Source organism: Trypanosoma brucei, chromosome 9, assembly GCF_000002445.2.
Source record: "Trypanosoma brucei brucei TREU927 chromosome 9, whole genome shotgun sequence".
Lineage (NCBI taxonomy): Eukaryota > Euglenozoa > Kinetoplastea > Trypanosomatida > Trypanosomatidae > Trypanosoma > Trypanosoma brucei.
Genome location: NC_007282.1, coordinates 1,367,155 through 1,385,384, shown reverse-complemented (window position 1 = coordinate 1,385,384; position 18,230 = coordinate 1,367,155). Strand labels below are relative to the sequence as shown.

At 48.2% G+C, this 18,230-nt stretch overlaps 10 protein-coding genes across 10 annotated transcripts, besides 3 other annotated features; 9 read left to right on the top strand and 1 right to left on the bottom strand.

Annotated features, from left to right (window-relative positions):
- Positions 1-1,527: 1,527 nt before the first annotated feature.
- Tb09.211.0670 (hypothetical protein, unlikely) lies at positions 1,528-1,800 on the top strand (the record flags this gene model as incomplete). The annotated part of the gene is made up of 1 exon (XM_822117.1): positions 1,528-1,800. One exon carries the CDS (start codon positions 1,528-1,530, stop codon positions 1,798-1,800), a length of 273 nt encoding a protein of 90 aa, XP_827210.1.
- Positions 1,801-2,815: 1,015 nt separating this feature from the next.
- Positions 2,816-3,115, top strand: Tb09.211.0660 (hypothetical protein, unlikely; the record flags this gene model as incomplete). Its single annotated transcript, XM_822116.1, has 1 exon — positions 2,816-3,115. The coding sequence occupies one exon, from the start codon at positions 2,816-2,818 to the stop codon at positions 3,113-3,115; it is 300 nt and encodes a 99-aa protein (XP_827209.1).
- A 186-nt stretch (positions 3,116-3,301) lies between these two features.
- Tb09.211.0650 (hypothetical protein, unlikely) lies at positions 3,302-3,778 on the top strand (the record flags this gene model as incomplete). Its single annotated transcript, XM_822115.1, has 1 exon — positions 3,302-3,778. The coding sequence occupies one exon, from the start codon at positions 3,302-3,304 to the stop codon at positions 3,776-3,778; it is 477 nt and encodes a 158-aa protein (XP_827208.1).
- Positions 3,779-3,782: 4 nt separating this feature from the next.
- Positions 3,783-4,142, top strand: Tb09.211.0640 (hypothetical protein, unlikely; the record flags this gene model as incomplete). The annotated part of the gene is made up of 1 exon (XM_822114.1): positions 3,783-4,142. One exon carries the CDS (start codon positions 3,783-3,785, stop codon positions 4,140-4,142), a length of 360 nt encoding a protein of 119 aa, XP_827207.1.
- A 1,927-nt stretch (positions 4,143-6,069) lies between these two features.
- Positions 6,070-6,097: a sequence feature (AT_rich).
- A 2,089-nt stretch (positions 6,098-8,186) lies between these two features.
- Positions 8,187-9,317, top strand: Tb09.211.0630 (actin A; the record flags this gene model as incomplete). The annotated part of the gene is made up of 1 exon (XM_822113.1): positions 8,187-9,317. One exon carries the CDS (start codon positions 8,187-8,189, stop codon positions 9,315-9,317), a length of 1,131 nt encoding a protein of 376 aa, XP_827206.1.
- Positions 9,318-9,700: 383 nt separating this feature from the next.
- Positions 9,701-10,831, top strand: Tb09.211.0620 (actin A; the record flags this gene model as incomplete). The annotated part of the gene is made up of 1 exon (XM_822112.1): positions 9,701-10,831. One exon carries the CDS (start codon positions 9,701-9,703, stop codon positions 10,829-10,831), a length of 1,131 nt encoding a protein of 376 aa, XP_827205.1.
- A 256-nt stretch (positions 10,832-11,087) lies between these two features.
- Positions 11,088-14,249, top strand: Tb09.211.0610 (hypothetical protein, conserved; the record flags this gene model as incomplete). Its single annotated transcript, XM_822111.1, has 1 exon — positions 11,088-14,249. One exon carries the CDS (start codon positions 11,088-11,090, stop codon positions 14,247-14,249), a length of 3,162 nt encoding a protein of 1,053 aa, XP_827204.1.
- A 1,349-nt stretch (positions 14,250-15,598) lies between these two features.
- Positions 15,599-16,141, top strand: Tb09.211.0600 (hypothetical protein, conserved; the record flags this gene model as incomplete). Its single annotated transcript, XM_822110.1, has 1 exon — positions 15,599-16,141. The coding sequence occupies one exon, from the start codon at positions 15,599-15,601 to the stop codon at positions 16,139-16,141; it is 543 nt and encodes a 180-aa protein (XP_827203.1).
- A 150-nt stretch (positions 16,142-16,291) lies between these two features.
- Tb09.v1.0600 (hypothetical protein, unlikely) lies at positions 16,292-16,501 on the bottom strand (the record flags this gene model as incomplete). Its single annotated transcript, XM_822109.1, has 1 exon — positions 16,292-16,501. The coding sequence occupies one exon, from the start codon at positions 16,499-16,501 to the stop codon at positions 16,292-16,294; it is 210 nt and encodes a 69-aa protein (XP_827202.1).
- Positions 16,502-16,583: 82 nt separating this feature from the next.
- On the top strand, positions 16,584-17,909 carry Tb09.211.0590 (tRNA nucleotidyltransferase, putative; the record flags this gene model as incomplete). Its single annotated transcript, XM_822108.1, has 1 exon — positions 16,584-17,909. The coding sequence occupies one exon, from the start codon at positions 16,584-16,586 to the stop codon at positions 17,907-17,909; it is 1,326 nt and encodes a 441-aa protein (XP_827201.1).
- Positions 17,910-17,923: 14 nt separating this feature from the next.
- Positions 17,924-17,963: a microsatellite.
- Positions 17,964-18,163: 200 nt separating this feature from the next.
- Positions 18,164-18,186: a sequence feature (AT_rich).
- Positions 18,187-18,230: the final 44 nt, after the last annotated feature.

The window sequence follows — 18,230 nt, the reverse complement described above, 5'->3', positions numbered from 1 at the left end:
AGGAAGACCGCACCCCCTTATATTTACCCCGCGCGTTCAGATTTTTGTCGTACCCTGATATTGAGTTATAGAGATACTTCCGTTTCCGAACTGTTTCCTTTAAAAAAAAAAAGTTATTGGTGTAGTTATCCCCCGCCTCGTCCAGCACGAAAAAAAAAATCTTCGGACACCGCCAGAGGCGTTCCTAAAGCGTATCCCAACAATTTCCCAACCACCATCCGTGTACGTCACTAAAGGGAAAGAAAGAATTCCCGATCACATTCTCCTCTTCCTCCATTTCTGTAGCTCCCTGATCATCCGCAGCGCTGCCATAAGGCATTTTCGTCTTAATTATTTCAACTTTCCACAGAGTTCGCGTTCGTAAACATCCCACAAGTCAACGAGAACACCGAACGCAACGGCGATCAGCATTTCGTTAGTGCGCGCCGGTTCCCCAAATCCAAAGCCAGCGGTAGTCAGGCGCGGCCATCATACGTGAAGAAAAAAAAAAGAAAAACGCTCACCCACTGGACAACTTTAGGGAAACATGGCGCAACGCATATGCATATATGTGCGGCGCCTTCGAACTGCGTAGACCTCGGTTAAGTTTGGCCATTACTACGTGCACCAACCTTTTTGGGCGCTCATTCCGCACCAACAAAACCTGTGCGAAGAAAAAGGCTGCGTGGCGGCTGCGATGTGCGCATGCACGCCTTGTGAAACAAAGCAAACCAAAGGCGCCGCACTGTCGGTTGATGACGAGGTCGATGTTTCCGCTGGAGAGCGTATTTGTCGCTCACAGCGGCCTCCCGACGCGACCGTCCGGTGTTCCCCCATTTTCACGTCTTGAACTCTGCTTCCTTGTTTGGGTTTTACAATAAAGAGGGCCCTCCGTTCGTGGCGAGCGGCTGTCAACTCGGAAAACCAGGTGGCTTCGCATACGACAGGGTGCGGCTTCGCAACGTCGCATTTTCCTGTCCCACAGCCTCCACATTAGCACAAAATGCAACGTTGCGCGTCACAGTTGCGGCAATAAGCGGGGGAACTTAAAAAGAGGGCCTCCCCTCTCCGCGCCTTTCGCAACGCGCTTGCTATGATGTAACTCGAGTAGCGCTCTGCAGCAGTGGGGTTTCCCCAACCACGCTCAAAGACATCCAAACACCGTAGTTCTTTCCCGTCCCTGCCGTGCGATGGGGCCAACGCGAGATGAAAACAGCCACGGAATGTCGTACCCACGACCCTACCACACTGAGGAATCTGTAAACGGCTTGGGAGGTTTCGATTTGGTGGCTTAAAATTTTTTGAACACGCTTCACGGCGATCTTAACCAGTTGTGAAGTAAGGCTCGATATATTAGGTGCATTCGGCTTGTTTACCAGCATCTCAGGCACTCAAAAGTCCATTCAGCTGCGCGGCAGCACCGAGACGTTGTGCATTCCTCTTCAGCCGAAATTTCCACGAAAGGTCTTTTCGACCGTTCATTGGCACACAACCGAGGCTCCCTCCGTGGCGTTTGCTCAAAATTTTTTTAGACCTCTGCCGGCGCGTATGACGATTGGACCGTTTGCAAGGAAGGTATGCTTAATCCCTGTGCTCCGATCAGTGCCTCTTATTATGCTTCCATTATCACAGCGACCAGAAGTGGTTCGAGGACAAATTCCCGCCACACCCCTAAGGTCGAGGAAATCTCCTGGCTACGCGTTGCTCATCTTCATTTTGGATTTTCGGTTATGCGGCAACTGTCCTATCCGTCTCGCTAAGCGGAGATGCGCATCGCAGCGATTTAAAACCACAGTGAGTGATCCCCCGACGATCCATTGAGCCGGTCGCTCTTGCACGATCCATGAAAGCAGTTGCTGTCTCCCCATTTCTCCACCTTGTTTCACCAAACGTCAAAAACTTGGTGTCTACTGCTTGGTGCTTTGGCATAAACGGCGGTTTCTTTGATGTAAGCAACCGATCAAAGTGACCTTTCAGTGTACTGCCAATCAACCCCTCATCGACTTGGAGAAAACACTTCTAAGGGCCGCTTCTCGGGCTGCCGCCGCCTCTTTTGCAAGCTTTTTCTGTCTCCCGAGAGTGATGTTTTACCGCCCTTCTCACCCCCGCCCGGGTATTCCGCCGTGTTCCACGCGGTGATTATAAAACCTCACGAAGCATTTCCTCTCTTTCCAAACAAGGTTCTACAATTTCTTTCCGTGTGTGCAATCTTCTCTAGGTGCAGTTCCAGCGTATACGTCACTCTGTGTCAACCTCCGCTCCTCCGTAATCAAACAACTTAGACTTATAGTTTGTTACCCCTGATAATTCCACCCTCGGAGCTCGCCGTATCTTTCTGAGCCTCTTTTAGTACATTTCCGCAACAGCATCTGCTTACCGCCGTTTTGTTGGCTTCTGCTCTTTGACGCCTACAACTAATGTGCTCAACGTCCGTGGTGCAAGTGCCGCGGCAGCCAGGTCTCACATTCCTGCCTCGGCCTCTTCCAGTTTTTCTGTTTTGTATTCGTGTTGCCTTGGGGTCGTTTCTTTCACCGCTGAGTTCACCTTGCCCACCGTTGTTGCTTCTTCGAGGTGCTAGAAAGTTTTTCTGCTGTTGGGTCGATAAGGTTGGGCCCTTTGGCCGGGAAAATGTCGTCAACACGCTCTTCCCCCACGGGAGATGCTTTTTTTGTGCCTTGATTCTTAGTGTGGATTATAAAATGGTTTAGCTTCTCCCACCCGCTCCGCCTTAGGAACCACCCGTATCTTTTCTGCGATTCTTGCACGCCGCTTTATTGCCAAGCTGTTCGGGTCAGTCTTGCTACGTGTGAATGATGCGCTGGAGGTTGTGACCAGAATGGGCCCGTCGCGGCCTCCGCTGACGTTTGCCCTGTGTGTGTTGCCGGTGAATCCGCTGCTGCTACCTTTCTTCCGCCTCCACCACAGCCCCTCCTACTTCATACAGTGTCTAAGTAATGCGAGGGAAGAGCTGCACTCCGGTGATCTTCTTTTCCCCTCTCGGGCGCCATCGAACCGCGCATTCGACTGCTTTTCCAGAAGCGGTGGCTCGGTTCCACGGTCGGCTGCGGGAACTCATGTCCACACCACAATGAGCGGCCCTCCGTCGAATTCAACGTCCTCAGCCGTTATTGGTTAAGGATAGTTGATTTGTGGAAATATGTTGACACGAATGTTGTCTGGTCTTCGCGATTGAACAGGCGTTCGGCAGGTTTGACTTCAACACATCTTATTGCCCTTAGATCTTTCGCGACGCCTACGCCATTCCCTGCCGCTATGCCCCCACCCCGTGCAGGCGGTTCCGCCGACGCCGTGCGCCCGCATCATGTGGTTAGTGTGCGCTCTTCTTTTTTTTTTTTGCATTTGGTCCCGTCACCGTTCTCCACGCGTTGAGGAAAGTGTTGAATGGGTATTTCGTTCATTGTCCCTCCCCCATCCCCAGGGACAGTGGGTGGTGTTGCCACCGGCCTTCTCTCCGATGCTGGGCGGCCATCCGGCTGCTCTGATGCTCGGGGCCCGGGGTGCATGGGGGCGGCTGGCCGCCGCATTCGCAACAATTAAAGGTTCGTACGCCAGTGGCGGTGGGGACTCCGCGTGTGTGGGGATTGGCCTGTCGCTGCTTTGGCACCGCGGCTGGGGCCCCGCTGTGGGGCCAATGTTTATGACCTCTTACTTTTGCGAGAAACCGGAGGCTCGCGTGGGTCCCATGCCCGTGGAGCACTGCTTCGTCAAAGGTTTGGCCCTGCCTGGTGTTGGTGCTAGTGGCGTTGTGCTGGACCGTTGTTTTTTTTTCTTCCACTAACCTCATGTGCGGACCGGCTCGTCGTGAGTGGTGGGCGGAGCCGGTGCCTGTTGTGAGCGTTTTTGGGATGCTGGTTGTATCTGTTGCCGCGGGGCCGTCCACACCCACCTCCGCTCGTGGGCGGGCCGTATTTTCGTGTGTTTTGTTTGTTTTTACTGGGGTTCGGCTCAGGTGTGGAATGCGGATCATAGTTACGGTGTCGGTCCTTCGGCGCCTGTCGGCGGGTTTGGGTGTCGAGCATGATAAGGCGCTGGTGCAGGTCGCTTTGAACGGGAGGGCCACCACAAAATCTGGTGGGTTGCTTCGGCTGCGGTGTGTGTGTGTGGCCCCCCACTTCGCCGCTGGTCTTTTGTCTTATCTTTGAAGGGTATTTGTCGGGCCGGGGGCACTCGGGGGGCGTGTGACGTACCTCCTTTTATCAATCGTGCGAGGATGAGCGCCCCCCTTTTTTTAAAGGGGGGGGGGGCTGGAGAGGGAGGAAAGAAGTTGCCACCGTTGGTGTGGCTCCTTTGGTGGGTGATGGGTGACTTTTGTACCGTTTGTTGGTTGGTATTTGGTTGGTTCTGTCGCTTGGAGGCTATGCTGAAACCCTTGCGCTGCCGGTGCCTACGTATATGTGTGCGTGCGCCTGCATGACCTAGGCGATGCTGAAGCACGCATTTTCTTAGAAGTATGTCCCCTTTCTCCCCGTCTGGACTTTCTCACTTGCGTTTGTGTTGAAAGCAAAAAATTCCCCTTCGCCTTTCAACTTCTCTGTTAGGATATCGGCAGGATGGCGTTGTTTTCGTGCTTTCGTTGTGGTTACATGTACGAATTTGCGGTATCGAACAGCTATTGTAGGAAGCTTACACTTCGCAATGACCACTGCCCTCGCTGCGACCAGTTGACTCTGTTCCGATTCATGAGTGTGAGTGGGATGGTTGGAAATATGCCATTCAAACCCATCGGTGTCCCGGGTCCCTCGTATGCCACACTATGGTGGCGTAAAACTCGGGAAGGAAAGGAAGCATCTGCTCCACTTGATGCCGTCTGCAAGAGCGATCGTTGGTGAACTTTTTGGCTGCCTCTTTCGCACCATTTTTTTGAGTTCGCGTTGTTGTCGAGTGGTGATGTAAAGAAAACTTAAATAAACCCATGTCACCACTTTCCTTCTTTTTTTTTTTGATGGTGGTGTGGCTCTTTGTAGATTTCTTTTGTGTCGGTGAACTTCCATTTTTTTTTTAACCAACAGCCCAACTTTGATGTATCAATATTGATCCGCTTCCCTATGATGAGTTCGGTCTTCATTTCTCTTTGCTCCCCCTTTGGGAATACAGTACACTGCTAGAAGGTTTTGGTGGATACACCGAAAAGACGCCCACATTTGTTACGCGTATAATACCCTTCTTCGGTGGTGAACGTTTCGGTGCAAGTGCTTGGGCGTGCCATTTACTGCATCAAGGTAATGCACAGGCTCCATCACATTCATTTTTTTTAAAAAATATTCTACCCGCCCTTGCCCAGTGGTAGATGAGTAATTAGTGTGATGTCGCTATTCACCGCTCGTTCTGATGGTTAAGTATTTTTCTGGGTTTTCCATGCAAAGAAGATTTTGAGGGATCTTCTAGTGGGCATCGTGTTGCACTTGAATGTTCACCGGAACACAGGAAATAGGTCGTCGGACGTCCACAGTACATGCCGATGATTAATTGAATGACTAAACTCGTCCGCTTTGCATATGTGGATGATCCCGTTCACTTCTGAAGGTTCCACCATTGTAGTTTTTATGGGGACCTAATGATGCGGATGAGTCACTTCGGATTACTTCAGAGAAATGTGTCTTCTATTGTCCCGTAAGTATATGGGTTTAAGGGATAATTGTCGCAAAGTGGGTGATCGTTATTTTTTTTATTTGTTAAAACTTCTGGTGTATAACAGTGTTCGGATGATTGGACAAGGTTTCTGCTCGTTCCATCTTTACCATTTGCAACATATTTTTAAAAATCGACCTAAATCATTGTAACGTCGTTGTATGCACTTTTGTGCCCTAACAGCATGTTGCATGTAGACTTGCTCTGGGTAAAAGTTTCAGCATGGCGTTGTTTAACCCAACCGGCTGGGAGTGTCTGTACCGTTTTGAGGTGACGTTGTCTGTGGTGACGTACTTTCATGTCGCATTCAGTATTAACTTGTACAACGATGCAGGTGAGGGAATAAAGGGTTGATTCCAACATTTCCGGATGCGTGTTGTACCCGATTTCTACCCTTAAAATCTTCATGATGAAATATAGTATACTGAAGTTAATGTTGTCATTATTAAATTAACATTATTATAATTATGATTTCTTTTGTTGAGACGTCGTTCTGCAGTTATTATTTTGGATAGTACCATAGAAACACATATACTTTTTTTTTGCATCTTTCAGATCTCATTGGTGTGCTGCAATGATTCAAACTGACGATTTGTAGTGTATTTCCGTCAACAGCCTCCTTCGATTTGACTCCGTAGGCACTATGGAGACGTATTTATAATGTCATGTGTTTTTCGAGCATACATAGATGTTTTATTCACCCGATTTACCATCGGCATTGTCGTGAGTACGTTTTTAATTCACACCTGAGCTTATCAAACTCAGCGGAACGGAAATCAACTGACCAGTGCGTTTCCTAGCGTTATCGCTGCTGTAACATGAGGTGAATGGGGAACTTTCCTCTTTATGCTGGTGGAAATAAAATTATTTTTTGAAACATGCATTAATCACAATTTGTCTCGAATTTTATGTTTTAAAAGTATTACACTATGCACTCGTTAACCCTGTTTCTCCCTGGACTTTGTGTTTCTGTGATGTAACCTTTTTGTTGGGGCACTCTTACTGGACAGAGAGCACTCATCGGGGTCCCTGCTTTTTAATTTTTATTTTTTGTAAGAGAGAAACTCTCACACCTATTCCTTTTTTTTTTTACACGTGAACGACTGGTGTGAATGGGTTATGGGCTATTCTCCCCTTGTTAAAGTGATCTATCTAATCAGCTTTTTTGTTTTTAAAACTGTGTCTCGAATATGGGACGACCGTGCCCGGGTGCTTCGCATTTACTCGGGTATTCCACCTGCATCTTCCTGACCCCGTTTAATTTGGTTTTTTTCTCCCCACGGTATGTAGGTGAAATATATATCTTATGGGTTTTGAATATCATATGGGAGGGTTTGTTGCAGCGATAGCTTGACGCACGATGTAGTTCGACTTTTTTTTTTTTGTACTGCCAGGTTATCCGGAACCCAGGTTTTGTATGCAGGAAAAGAGGCATCGTATATTTTCGCTTCACTTTTTTCATGTAACAACAACTTGTGTGCTACTGTTTCGTGTTGGAAGGTGGACACATGCTTTTCTCAACTAACTACTATTCATTTACTATTGTCCGCCGAGTGTCTCCCTCTGTTTGTAGATTGTTCTGCTATTTGTTTAGTAATCGATTTGGTTGTTTTTGTTTTACGACAAGGAGGAACGTATATGAGTTAGTTTGACCTTTCACCAGATGGTAAGGCTTCTAACTCACTTGTGTTTTCGTGGTAATCAGACAAGGGGCTGTACTTACACACTATGAAAACACACATGGTGTTCGAAACAATGTGTTCTCGCAACCTGAGGATGCTGTTGTCATCTTCCACTTGTTGGCTTAAGGTCGCTTTTGGTGAAGCATGTGGAACCTTAGCGGGACATTTTTGTTTCTTTTTTCCTCAGTCACATCATAATGATGCGGCTTGATTATTTGGTTGCAGTATCCAAATGCTCAAAGGTCGTGACATTCAAAACATTAGGCGTGGTTGGTTAACACTGCTTCAACCTGGAGGTGTTTAAAACATCTTGCATGCGGCGTTCAGTCAATACCCATAAGTGTGAAATAGGCGGTACATTCTGTTAAACTAGGACAAACGGCCGCGTACGCCACCCATCTTTTTCACTTGTCGTCGGGGATGTAATAACAAAAAACGACCACAAAGTTGACGCTAGCCACGAGAACATATACATTGTCGGCCGCTTTCCCCCAGGGACAACGAAGTTACCACGGAACGTTAACCAACATTAAGATGACGAAAAAACGACTGGTTTCTACGACACTGGGTTCAACAAAAGATAAGATATCGAACATATGAGCCAAGAGGGATGTCTACAAAATAATCAAGGTGTACGAATGCGAAGAATAAACGCTGTTACCATCAAATGACATCCTATGAACTACCGCCATTCTGCAAGTTAATAACTGCGTAAATATCCGTAATTGAAAAAAGATTTTGACATAACAGTACAAAAAATTGTTACATTTATAAAACAAAGTCTTCTGAAATTCATGTTTTTTTTTTACTCTGCATTGCAGTCTCCGCTCTTATTTAGTTTTGCTTTACGTAAGGTCTCGTTACTGCCATAAAATAATGTCGGACGAGGAACAAACTGCTATAGTTTGTGACAATGGCTCGGGTATGGTGAAGTCGGGTTTCTCCGGAGATGATGCTCCTCGCCACGTATTTCCATCCATCGTCGGCCGCCCCAAAAATGAGCAAGCGATGATGGGAAGTGCAAACAAGAAACTGTTTGTTGGTGATGAAGCTCAGGCGAAACGTGGTGTGCTTGCGCTGAAGTACCCCATTGAGCACGGAATTGTGACCAATTGGGATGACATGGAAAAGGTTTGGCACCATACCTTCTATAACGAGTTGCGCGTCAACCCTGAGTCACACAACGTGCTACTGACTGAGGCGCCTATGAACCCCAAGCAAAACCGTGAGAAAATGACGCAGATTATGTTTGAAACATTTGGTGTACCTGCCATGTACGTCGGAATACAGGCGGTGTTGTCACTGTATTCTTCTGGCCGTACCACTGGCATTGTTCTCGACGCTGGTGACGGTGTGACACATACTGTGCCCATATATGAGGGTTATTCTCTTCCTCATGCCATCCGTCGTGTGGACATGGCTGGTCGTGACCTGACGGAATATCTCATGAAGATCCTAATGGAGACTGGTATGACGTTCACCACCTCCGCTGAGAAGGAAATCGTGCGGAATATTAAGGAACAATTATGCTACGTTGCACTGGACTTCGACGAAGAGATGACGAACAGTGCTAAATCTGTCAGCGAAGAACCGTTCGAACTTCCTGATGGCAATGTTATGCAGGTGGGGAACCAGCGTTTCCGCTGTCCCGAGGCATTGTTTAAGCCTGCTCTCATTGGACTTGATGAGGCTCCTGGGTTCCATGAGATGACCTTTCAGTCCATCAACAAGTGTGACATTGACGTGCGTCGTGATCTCTACGGCAACATTGTGCTCTCTGGCGGTACCACGATGTTCAAGAACCTACCTGAGCGACTTGGAAAGGAGATCAGCAATCTTGCACCGTCATCGATCAAGCCTAAGGTTGTGGCACCACCGGAGCGCAAGTATAGCGTGTGGATTGGCGGTTCCATCCTCTCATCACTAACAACCTTCCAGTCGATGTGGATAACGAAGAGTGAATACGACGAGTCGGGACCCAGCATCGTACACAGCAAATGCTTTTAACACCGGGTTGTGTGGCCAAATTTGTTCTGTAGTTGCTGTGAGTTGACACGGCTAGTGCTTATGATTTTCCTCGCGCGTGGTGCCTGTACTCAGCCCTATGCCTTATATGCAACACATTTACGTACAGCGCACAAGAGGAGAGAAGATCACTTGAAGATAATAAATATAGGGTTGTAGGCATCTTGTTTAACTCAAATTTTCTCGCCTTGGTGTGTCGACATGATTGAAATAGTGCCACCAGTTGTGTTTGATGCGTTTGTTATCTATGCAGCATTGCACAGCAAGGTCTTCTGAAATTCATGTTTTTTTTTTTTACTCTGCATTGCAGTCTCCGCTCTTATTTAGTTTTGCTTTACGTAAGGTCTCGTTACTGCCATAAAATAATGTCGGACGAGGAACAAACTGCTATAGTTTGTGACAATGGCTCGGGTATGGTGAAGTCGGGTTTCTCCGGAGATGATGCTCCTCGCCACGTATTTCCATCCATCGTCGGCCGCCCCAAAAATGAGCAAGCGATGATGGGAAGTGCAAACAAGAAACTGTTTGTTGGTGATGAAGCTCAGGCGAAACGTGGTGTGCTTGCGCTGAAGTACCCCATTGAGCACGGAATTGTGACCAATTGGGATGACATGGAAAAAGTTTGGCACCATACCTTCTATAACGAGTTGCGCGTCAACCCTGAGTCACACAACGTGCTACTGACTGAGGCGCCTATGAACCCCAAGCAAAACCGTGAGAAAATGACGCAGATTATGTTTGAAACATTTGGTGTACCTGCCATGTACGTCGGAATACAGGCGGTGTTGTCACTGTATTCTTCTGGCCGTACCACTGGCATTGTTCTCGACGCTGGTGACGGTGTGACACATACTGTGCCCATATATGAGGGTTATTCTCTTCCTCATGCCATCCGTCGTGTGGACATGGCTGGTCGTGACCTGACGGAATATCTCATGAAGATCCTAATGGAGACTGGTATGACGTTCACCACCTCCGCTGAGAAGGAAATCGTGCGGAATATTAAGGAACAATTATGCTACGTTGCACTGGACTTCGACGAAGAGATGACGAACAGTGCTAAATCTGTCAGCGAAGAACCGTTCGAACTTCCTGATGGCAATGTTATGCAGGTGGGGAACCAGCGTTTCCGCTGTCCCGAGGCATTGTTTAAGCCTGCTCTCATTGGACTTGATGAGGCTCCTGGGTTCCATGAGATGACCTTTCAGTCCATCAACAAGTGTGACATTGACGTGCGTCGTGATCTCTACGGCAACATTGTGCTCTCTGGCGGTACCACGATGTTCAAGAACCTACCTGAGCGACTTGGAAAGGAGATCAGCAATCTTGCACCGTCATCGATCAAGCCTAAGGTTGTGGCACCACCGGAGCGCAAGTATAGCGTGTGGATTGGCGGTTCCATCCTCTCATCACTAACAACCTTCCAGTCGATGTGGATAACGAAGAGTGAATACGACGAGTCGGGACCCAGCATCGTACACAGCAAATGCTTTTGAAAAAAAAATTTAGTATACCATAGGACACTTTGGTTACCTACTTTTTGCTTATTTGTTATTCTGATTATCTTTGTGTAATTTTTTTTTGTTTGATATAGAGGTTCGTGGGTGCCAGTTTTTCAGTTACTTCCTCATTTCCCTCCTTTTTTGATCCCTGAAATGTGCTGTTGTTTTGCGTTGGCCATCATATGTTGACCTTCGTTTTATCCTACTCCTGTTATTTGCCATATTTTTTTTTTCTTGAGGTAGGGTACCAATGAAAGCTGCAAGAAGTAACGGAGGACGTGCTGGTAATGGCTATACCAAGTCGGGAATGATAAATAGTGTTGCTGCAACCCAATCACAGCCTCGCGTTGTATTCACCAATACAGTTACTGCACCATCTGTTCTTTTGGAGAAACTGCGAACCATTTTTTCCGAGGTAACCATCTGTCTAAAGGACAAAAATGCACCATCTTCGGCGGATGACTTTATCAACGTTGTGGAGGACGGGCTGCGTGCATTGAAGGTTGCCAAAGCTGCCAAATGCGAAAGGGTGCAGCGGGAGGCTGAGGCCGACACATCAAACGCGAAGTGTCCCAAACCCGAGCGTTCCGGCACCGATGAACAGGAGAAGCCAGAGCGTGAAATTAGCGGCTGGCTACGCGCTGTGAAACAAAGTTTGGTTAAGAACAAGAAGATCTCACCGAAGCCGATCGCCGACGAGGAGCAGCAGCGCGAGGAGATTCTTGCGGCGAGACACGCGTCAGCACTTCGAAGTGAGGAGCGGCAGCGTATAGCGGAAGAAAAACGGTTAGAGAAAATTCAAGAGATGAAGCTGAAATTAGAGGCAGCTGAAGAGAGGGGTGCACTTGCAAAGGAGCGGCGCAGGCAGGCGGAGGAGCGGCTACGTATCGACACAATGGAACGCCTCGAAAGTGGTGCCCGGCGCGTTGAAGAGGCAAGGGAGCAGACAAAGGAACGTGCGCGGCGAGGGATCTCTCGTGTTGAGGAGGTGCGACTCAACAATGAGTTGCGCCACCAAGCGAAGGTACTTTTGCTTGATCGGAAAATGTCAGAGGTGGAACACAACCAGGAGCAGAAAAGGGAGGAACTCCAACGATTGGCACAGGAGCGAAACGAAGCCATACTCGCTGCTGCTGAGAGGAGACGAAGCCTCGGCCAAGAACGTATGGAGCGGCAACGACAGAGAGAGCAGCAAAGACGCGAGAACCTAAGACGTCTTGAAGAGCAAAAGAAACTAGAAAAGGACATGAAGGGACAACGTGCTGAGGAATGGGAAAAAAAGGTTCAACAGCGTCAAAGGGCAGCCTCCGCTGAAGCCGAGGCCCGGAGCAGAAAGGCTGAGGAACGCATACAACAAAGTGCCCAACTCCGTGAAGAAAAGATTACGAAATTGCGGCAAAAACTGGAGGAGCAGGAGCAAAAAATCAAGGAAGCGAGGCAGCGCAAGGAGCGTGAACCCGACACCAAGCTCACAATTGCCGAGTTGATGCCCACCATTCCACGGGAGGAGGGAGAGGAAATGGAGCAAAAGTTTTTGAAAGTATTGTCGATGATCACGCGCCAGGGGAGGAGCTTTATCGATAAATATCAAAGGGAGAGCTTGATAGATCAAAAGGACCTGAACCGCAGTAAGTTGAAGTTGACTATTTCCCGGTTAGGCTCAGGCATTTCGCCAGCCCCTGTGACTCAGGTCCGGCAATCGCTGCGGGAAATTCTAGAGGCGCCGGACCTCGGGGATACTGACCATGAATACATGCGGTATTTTAATGCGTATGAAAACATAATTGGCGTAATACTGGAATCGAGGCGGACGAATAACATGTCTGTTCTTCGGCTTGCACACGAGGCACTTCTGCGTTTTCTTGCAGACAAAAATGAAGGGAGAAAGCACATAGTATCTTTTGTTCGCTCGGGTAATCTTGCCCCTCTCCTGCAGTGTATTAGTGAGGAAATTAAGGGCTTGAAGCGTCAGTCACGTTCCGTTCCGCTCGACGCTATGCTCGAAGCACTACACTTGTGTTTTGAAGGCGTCACGTCAGCCGTGCAAGCGGATACCAGTTTGTCGTCAGTGAGAGAGCTGTTGCTTAGCAGTTTTGACTCAACCAACATAGAAAAGTACTGCATCGCCGTTGTAAAAGTGTGCTCGGATGAAGAGGACTTAGATGTCGCACATAGCGCGACGCGGATTCTGAGCTCGAAAATAAGCATATTGAATCGTAGAAAGGGTGGGTGCCCAATTGCTTTGGTTCAAGAAGCAGCATCCTCTTTTTTTGCCCTTCTTCAGAATATATTAACACCCAACGGCTGCTCCTTGAGTGAGCTGAGTCCAGTGCTTAGTGCTCGGCGGGTTACCGTAGTTTGTGTTGCATTTAATGCCTTAAACTGCCTCGCTAGGTGGAATCTGGAAACACTGCAGGAACTACTTCACGATTCCCCCACCAACAAGCGGACGGGCGCTCATTCTGGTTCTAATACCATACCCACGGAGTCGTCGAACACGTTCACAAGAACTGAGTTGTTCCATATGCTTAACGGGTTCTTTACATACGTACAATCTCACACAGACAGCTTGGAAGCGATTAAGGAAGAAAATCCTGCCCGTGGTGCTGTTGGAGGCTCATTTGAGGAGGCATTGAAGTTTGGTGTGTCGGCAGAGCAAATGCCGCTGCTTGCCAGAACGGAAGCCATTAGTTGTGCAACGTCCGGGAAGGTTTCCGTGACAAACCGCCAACAAAATAACCTGCGCGGCGCGTTACACGAATGCTTACTTTTGATAGGCTACCTCTCCATACAGGATCCAGAAATTCAGGACATCTTTGCCTGGGGGAAGGGCAAGTCACTGCTGTCAAAGATACTTTCCACCATGCCCTTTCAATATTTTACGACGGGCCGTCATATTTTCTACCCGACGCTACTGACCATTCTCGTTGACTCAGGGGACAATGTAACACTGGCGAAGGAGGAGATGGACACGAGATCGTTGCTAGAGTTCATTCGTGAAGAATATCAATCACTCCCGAAAAAAAGCAAGCTGCACGCCCTCCAGCGCTATAACGAGCTCCGGTCTGAGGCACTTGCAAACAAGGAGCGTGCGGCAACTGAGGCAGCGAAGAATGCACAACCGACCAGCTGGGCTGACTTACTCGGTGGGGACGACGATGAGTTTCTTATCTTGGCGCAGAAACAAATGGAGCTTAAACCACTGGAGACGAAGCCGGTGGAAACTCGCCATCCATTGTGGACTCCTGAGAAGGAGCGGTTTGCCAAAGCACTGAAGAATCAGGCGTTGACTCCATCAGGCTACTTTAAGATAGAGAAACGCCTCCCTATAACTCTTTGGCCAACGGTTATAGATCAACTGGCTGTTGTTGCGGGAGAAGAACGAGAAGGTTTGATAGATTCAGCGGTTTAGTGAAGGAGGAGAGGAAAAAATAATGTGTTAAAACCACTTTTTTTTATTTTGAGACCCGTTTTCTATTTGCCTTGGCCCAAAACGGAGAGCCTGGAGAGGATGGCGTCGCATGTGCAACAGTATGCCAACACAAGCCAGGCTGTATGGCGTGGTGTAATGCTGTGGTTCTGTTTGTTTGTTTTAGGCGACTGTGGAATACCCACGGTTGTGGCGCACAGATTCTTTTGAACCCTTATATAAGAATAAGAGAATTATATACATGTGTACACGCGCACTTATGCGCTGACCGATACCGTTTTTTACCCACACCAATTGAATCACTTCACCTCTTCTCATGTTTGTTGTACGAGGCAAAGTAAGTGTAACGTGCCCTGTACCGAACCCCCAGTAAATTTTCAGGAGGCATAATCATATAAATAAGTGTAAGTACGTGAAAAGAGGTGTGAATTAGGTAAAACGAAAACAAATGATATATGTTTGCAATGCGTTACCGCCTTCTATCCCAAGTCGTTGTGTACATGTTTAGCTCGCTTGGTTTCCCCCATTCTTTTTATTTGTCCACGAAACTCGCAGATTTGTGCACTTACATTACAACTGCTAGGTTTTTCCCCATAGTGATTGCACGTAGGAGACGCGCATATACATTGGCATACTATTGCACCTTCTACGATAAAGTGAAGAATGCTTCGTCGGTCGTACTCCCGTCTTGGCCACCAACTCATTAAGGAGCCATTGGGTCATGAGCAAACTACTTTCGCCCGCGGCCAGCGTACGATGGCAAATACGCTTAAGGGCTTTTACGCCCTTTGTGCATTTTCGGCTGTTGGATGCGTCTTCGCTTCGTACTCCCTGGTGACTGGAATGAACCGCGTCTACCCGTGCGTGAATAGCAAGGGAACATTGTCGAAGGACAATTCCCCGTTCCTGTGGTGGAAGTACTAAGATGTATGGACAGCAGTGCGGCTCCGTAGTTCAGGGACAGAAGACGATATGGGCGTAGCGACCAGTATATTCCAAGGGAAGGGCAAATCGCATATTCAGTAGGTTTTTTTTGTTTCTTTGTGAAGTATCGTTTGTTTGGGAAATACTTGCTCCCTCTTGGAAACTAGCGTAGTACGAGGTTGAGGGTCATATGCCCCCCCCCGGGGCATCATTTTTCTTCCTGTAGTGAAAGGTGACAGTGGCACCCCATTCAGGCTTGTGCATACGTGTTCATGTGCTTTCGTGTTGCATATCTCCGCGACGTTGCTTCATCGCCTTTGCTTTGCTTTAATTTTGTTTATTTCCTATTTGCACCCAAAGAGCGGGTGCTTTCGCAACCGTGAGGGGCAGTGAGGGTTAAGGAGCGAATGCCTCCCCGCAGCGCGAGGCCATTAAGGAAAACAGGTAGCAAGATCATCCGACCGAGGCCGGTTCCACCGCGGGATGTATACGTAAAGGCATGTGTGGAATCCCGTATAAGCCCGAACAGTGGTATGCTTGATATCCTCTCCCAGTACACTGCGTGCACGGTAATTGAGAGTATTGATGTTAGCTCCAACTACCTGGGTGACAAGGGGGCTCTTCCTCTGTTCGCTGTTGTGGAGCGGTGCCAAAATCTGAAGGAGCTCAACCTTGCCGAAAATGGCCTTCGTAACAATGCCATTCGGGCTTTATGCATTACACTGGTGAAACACCCGACGCTCGAGCGTCTCAATGTTTCTGACAATTACATCAGCGAAGGTGCTGCGGTTAGTCTTTATGCTCTTTTAGAGGATAACCCTAGAGTGTGTTCCTTGGTTATTGATAACACAAAGATTGATGTAAAGTGGCGAGTAAAGCTTCGTGACCTTGCTCAAGCGAACGCCGAAGCGTTGGAGAAACTGAGGGCAGCGAGCCTGCAAGAAAGTTAGAGGACACCCATGTATGTGACTTCACTCACCGAATGAATGGTGCTGCGAAATTCAACGTTTTTTCTCCCAGAAGGTGGAATGACGTGGGTTTGGCTTTTTTTGACGGTCCCTCAGGGATTTCCTCTTTGCTGCTTTCCACTCTCGTGCAAATCATTCCTCTTTGTTTCTTCTTTTATTTTTTTCAGTGATGTTGCTACCAAAGAAGGTTAGATTGAGCAAACCTGTTGCAGTGGCACACGAGAAAATATTTGATTTTCTACTTCGTGTCAATGAAGAGCGAAACATAAACGCCACTCTGCGCGTTGCTGGTGGCTGGGTGCGTGATTCCCTACTCGGATTGCACTCGCAAGATATCGACATCGCTATTGAATCAGCTACCACAAGACACGTCTCTGGTGAACTCTTCGCGCGTGAAGTCGCCTCCCACCAGGAAGCGCTTGGGATGACAGCACGAACAGTCAGCGTGATTCGTGTGAACCCCGAACTATCGAAGCACATTGAAACAGCAACAGTGTGTGTGTATGATACCCCAATAGAGTTCTGCGCACTTAGGCACGATGAGTACACCAGGTCGGATTCACGCATTCCGGTTGTCCGACCAGCTACCACAGTAGAGGATGCCTTACGGCGTGATTACACCGTCAATGCGCTCTTCTATAATCTCCATACTAAGGAAGTGGAGGACTACACTACAGGGTTGGAGGATTTGGACCGCCGCATTCTTCGCTGCCCATTGGACCCGAAGGAAACACTCACTGATGATCCCCTGCGATTGCTCCGCGGCGTTCGATTCGTCGGTCAGTTAGGTGAGTTGGGGTTTGTGTTGGATGAGTCAATTTTTCGTTGTGTAGACAAAGAGTTGTTGAAAAAGGTGACCTTGAAGGTTTCAAGGGAACGTGTGGGGAAAGAGTTGGTGAAAATGCTTTCAGGACCATTCGCAGAGAAGTGCATTGAAACACTTCACGAACTAAACCTCCTTCGGGAGGTCATTTTAGTGGAGCTCCATCTCAAAAGCAGTAAAAAGGGATGTGTTACTGCCGAGGTGGAGCGAACGGAACACCTGGCCTACAACGGTGAGGCGGGCTCTACTGGCCTTGAGTGCCTCTTGTCATTGAACCGAACATTGGTCCCCCTTTTCTCAAGGAGTGGTTCGAAAGTGCAACTTTCACCAGATTCACCGGACAAGCTGATTGCAATGATTTTCATTAGCTGTTTGGGCTTTTATCGGGGAGTTTCTCAAAGCCAGATTGAGGACCGCCTGTACGCTTTATGTGTAAACGGATTGAAACTGCCAGTGTCGTCCTACAACACCGTTCGGCGGATGATAGAGTGTTATAACACCCTAAAGAGGGAGGGACTGAATGTATGTGAAATTTCCGACGGCGAAGTTACAACGGCAGCGAAGCTCGCGATATTTAAGGGATTAAACGACCTTAATGACAAGAAGACAATTCCATCAGCATTTAACATAGTCTTTGCAGCCTTTATCCTTATTGAGCATCGTTGTGATCTACTGGCCGGCGGTGACGTTGAGGGTTCGGGGTGTGTTGTTGACCGCCTGCTGTTGGCTCTAGAGCAGGTACCCGGACTCCTTGACGCCTTCTCACGGCCGCTGCCTCTGAGGGGAAACGAACTGGCAAAACTGGTTCCACTTGAACCACCGCAAATAGGGCCTGCGCTTCTCGCCCTGCGTCAGTACCTCATGTTGCATCCTCAGGCTTCGAAGGATGATATGATTCATTGGTTAAGACAGGGAGGTTCCTCCTAACCTCTTGCAGCTTCGTGTGTGTGTGTGTGTGTGTGTGTGTGTGTGTGTGTGTGTTAAATAGTGGGTTGGGTGGCAAACACGAAAGTGAAGTAATCGTGTAATCCGCAGTTATCATTGGTCACCCTTTTAATTTTGTCGTTCCGTTCTTAACGTATACATGCGCCTACATTTGCTTTTTCCCCATTTCTTTCTGCCAGACTCTTCTCCCATTCACACGTAGAAGTGCACACAACCGGTGCAAGGCTTTCATCTGGATTTTATTTATTTATTTTTAAAACGAAGTCGACACCCATCGTACTTACTTTGGTTCGTTACTCTTCT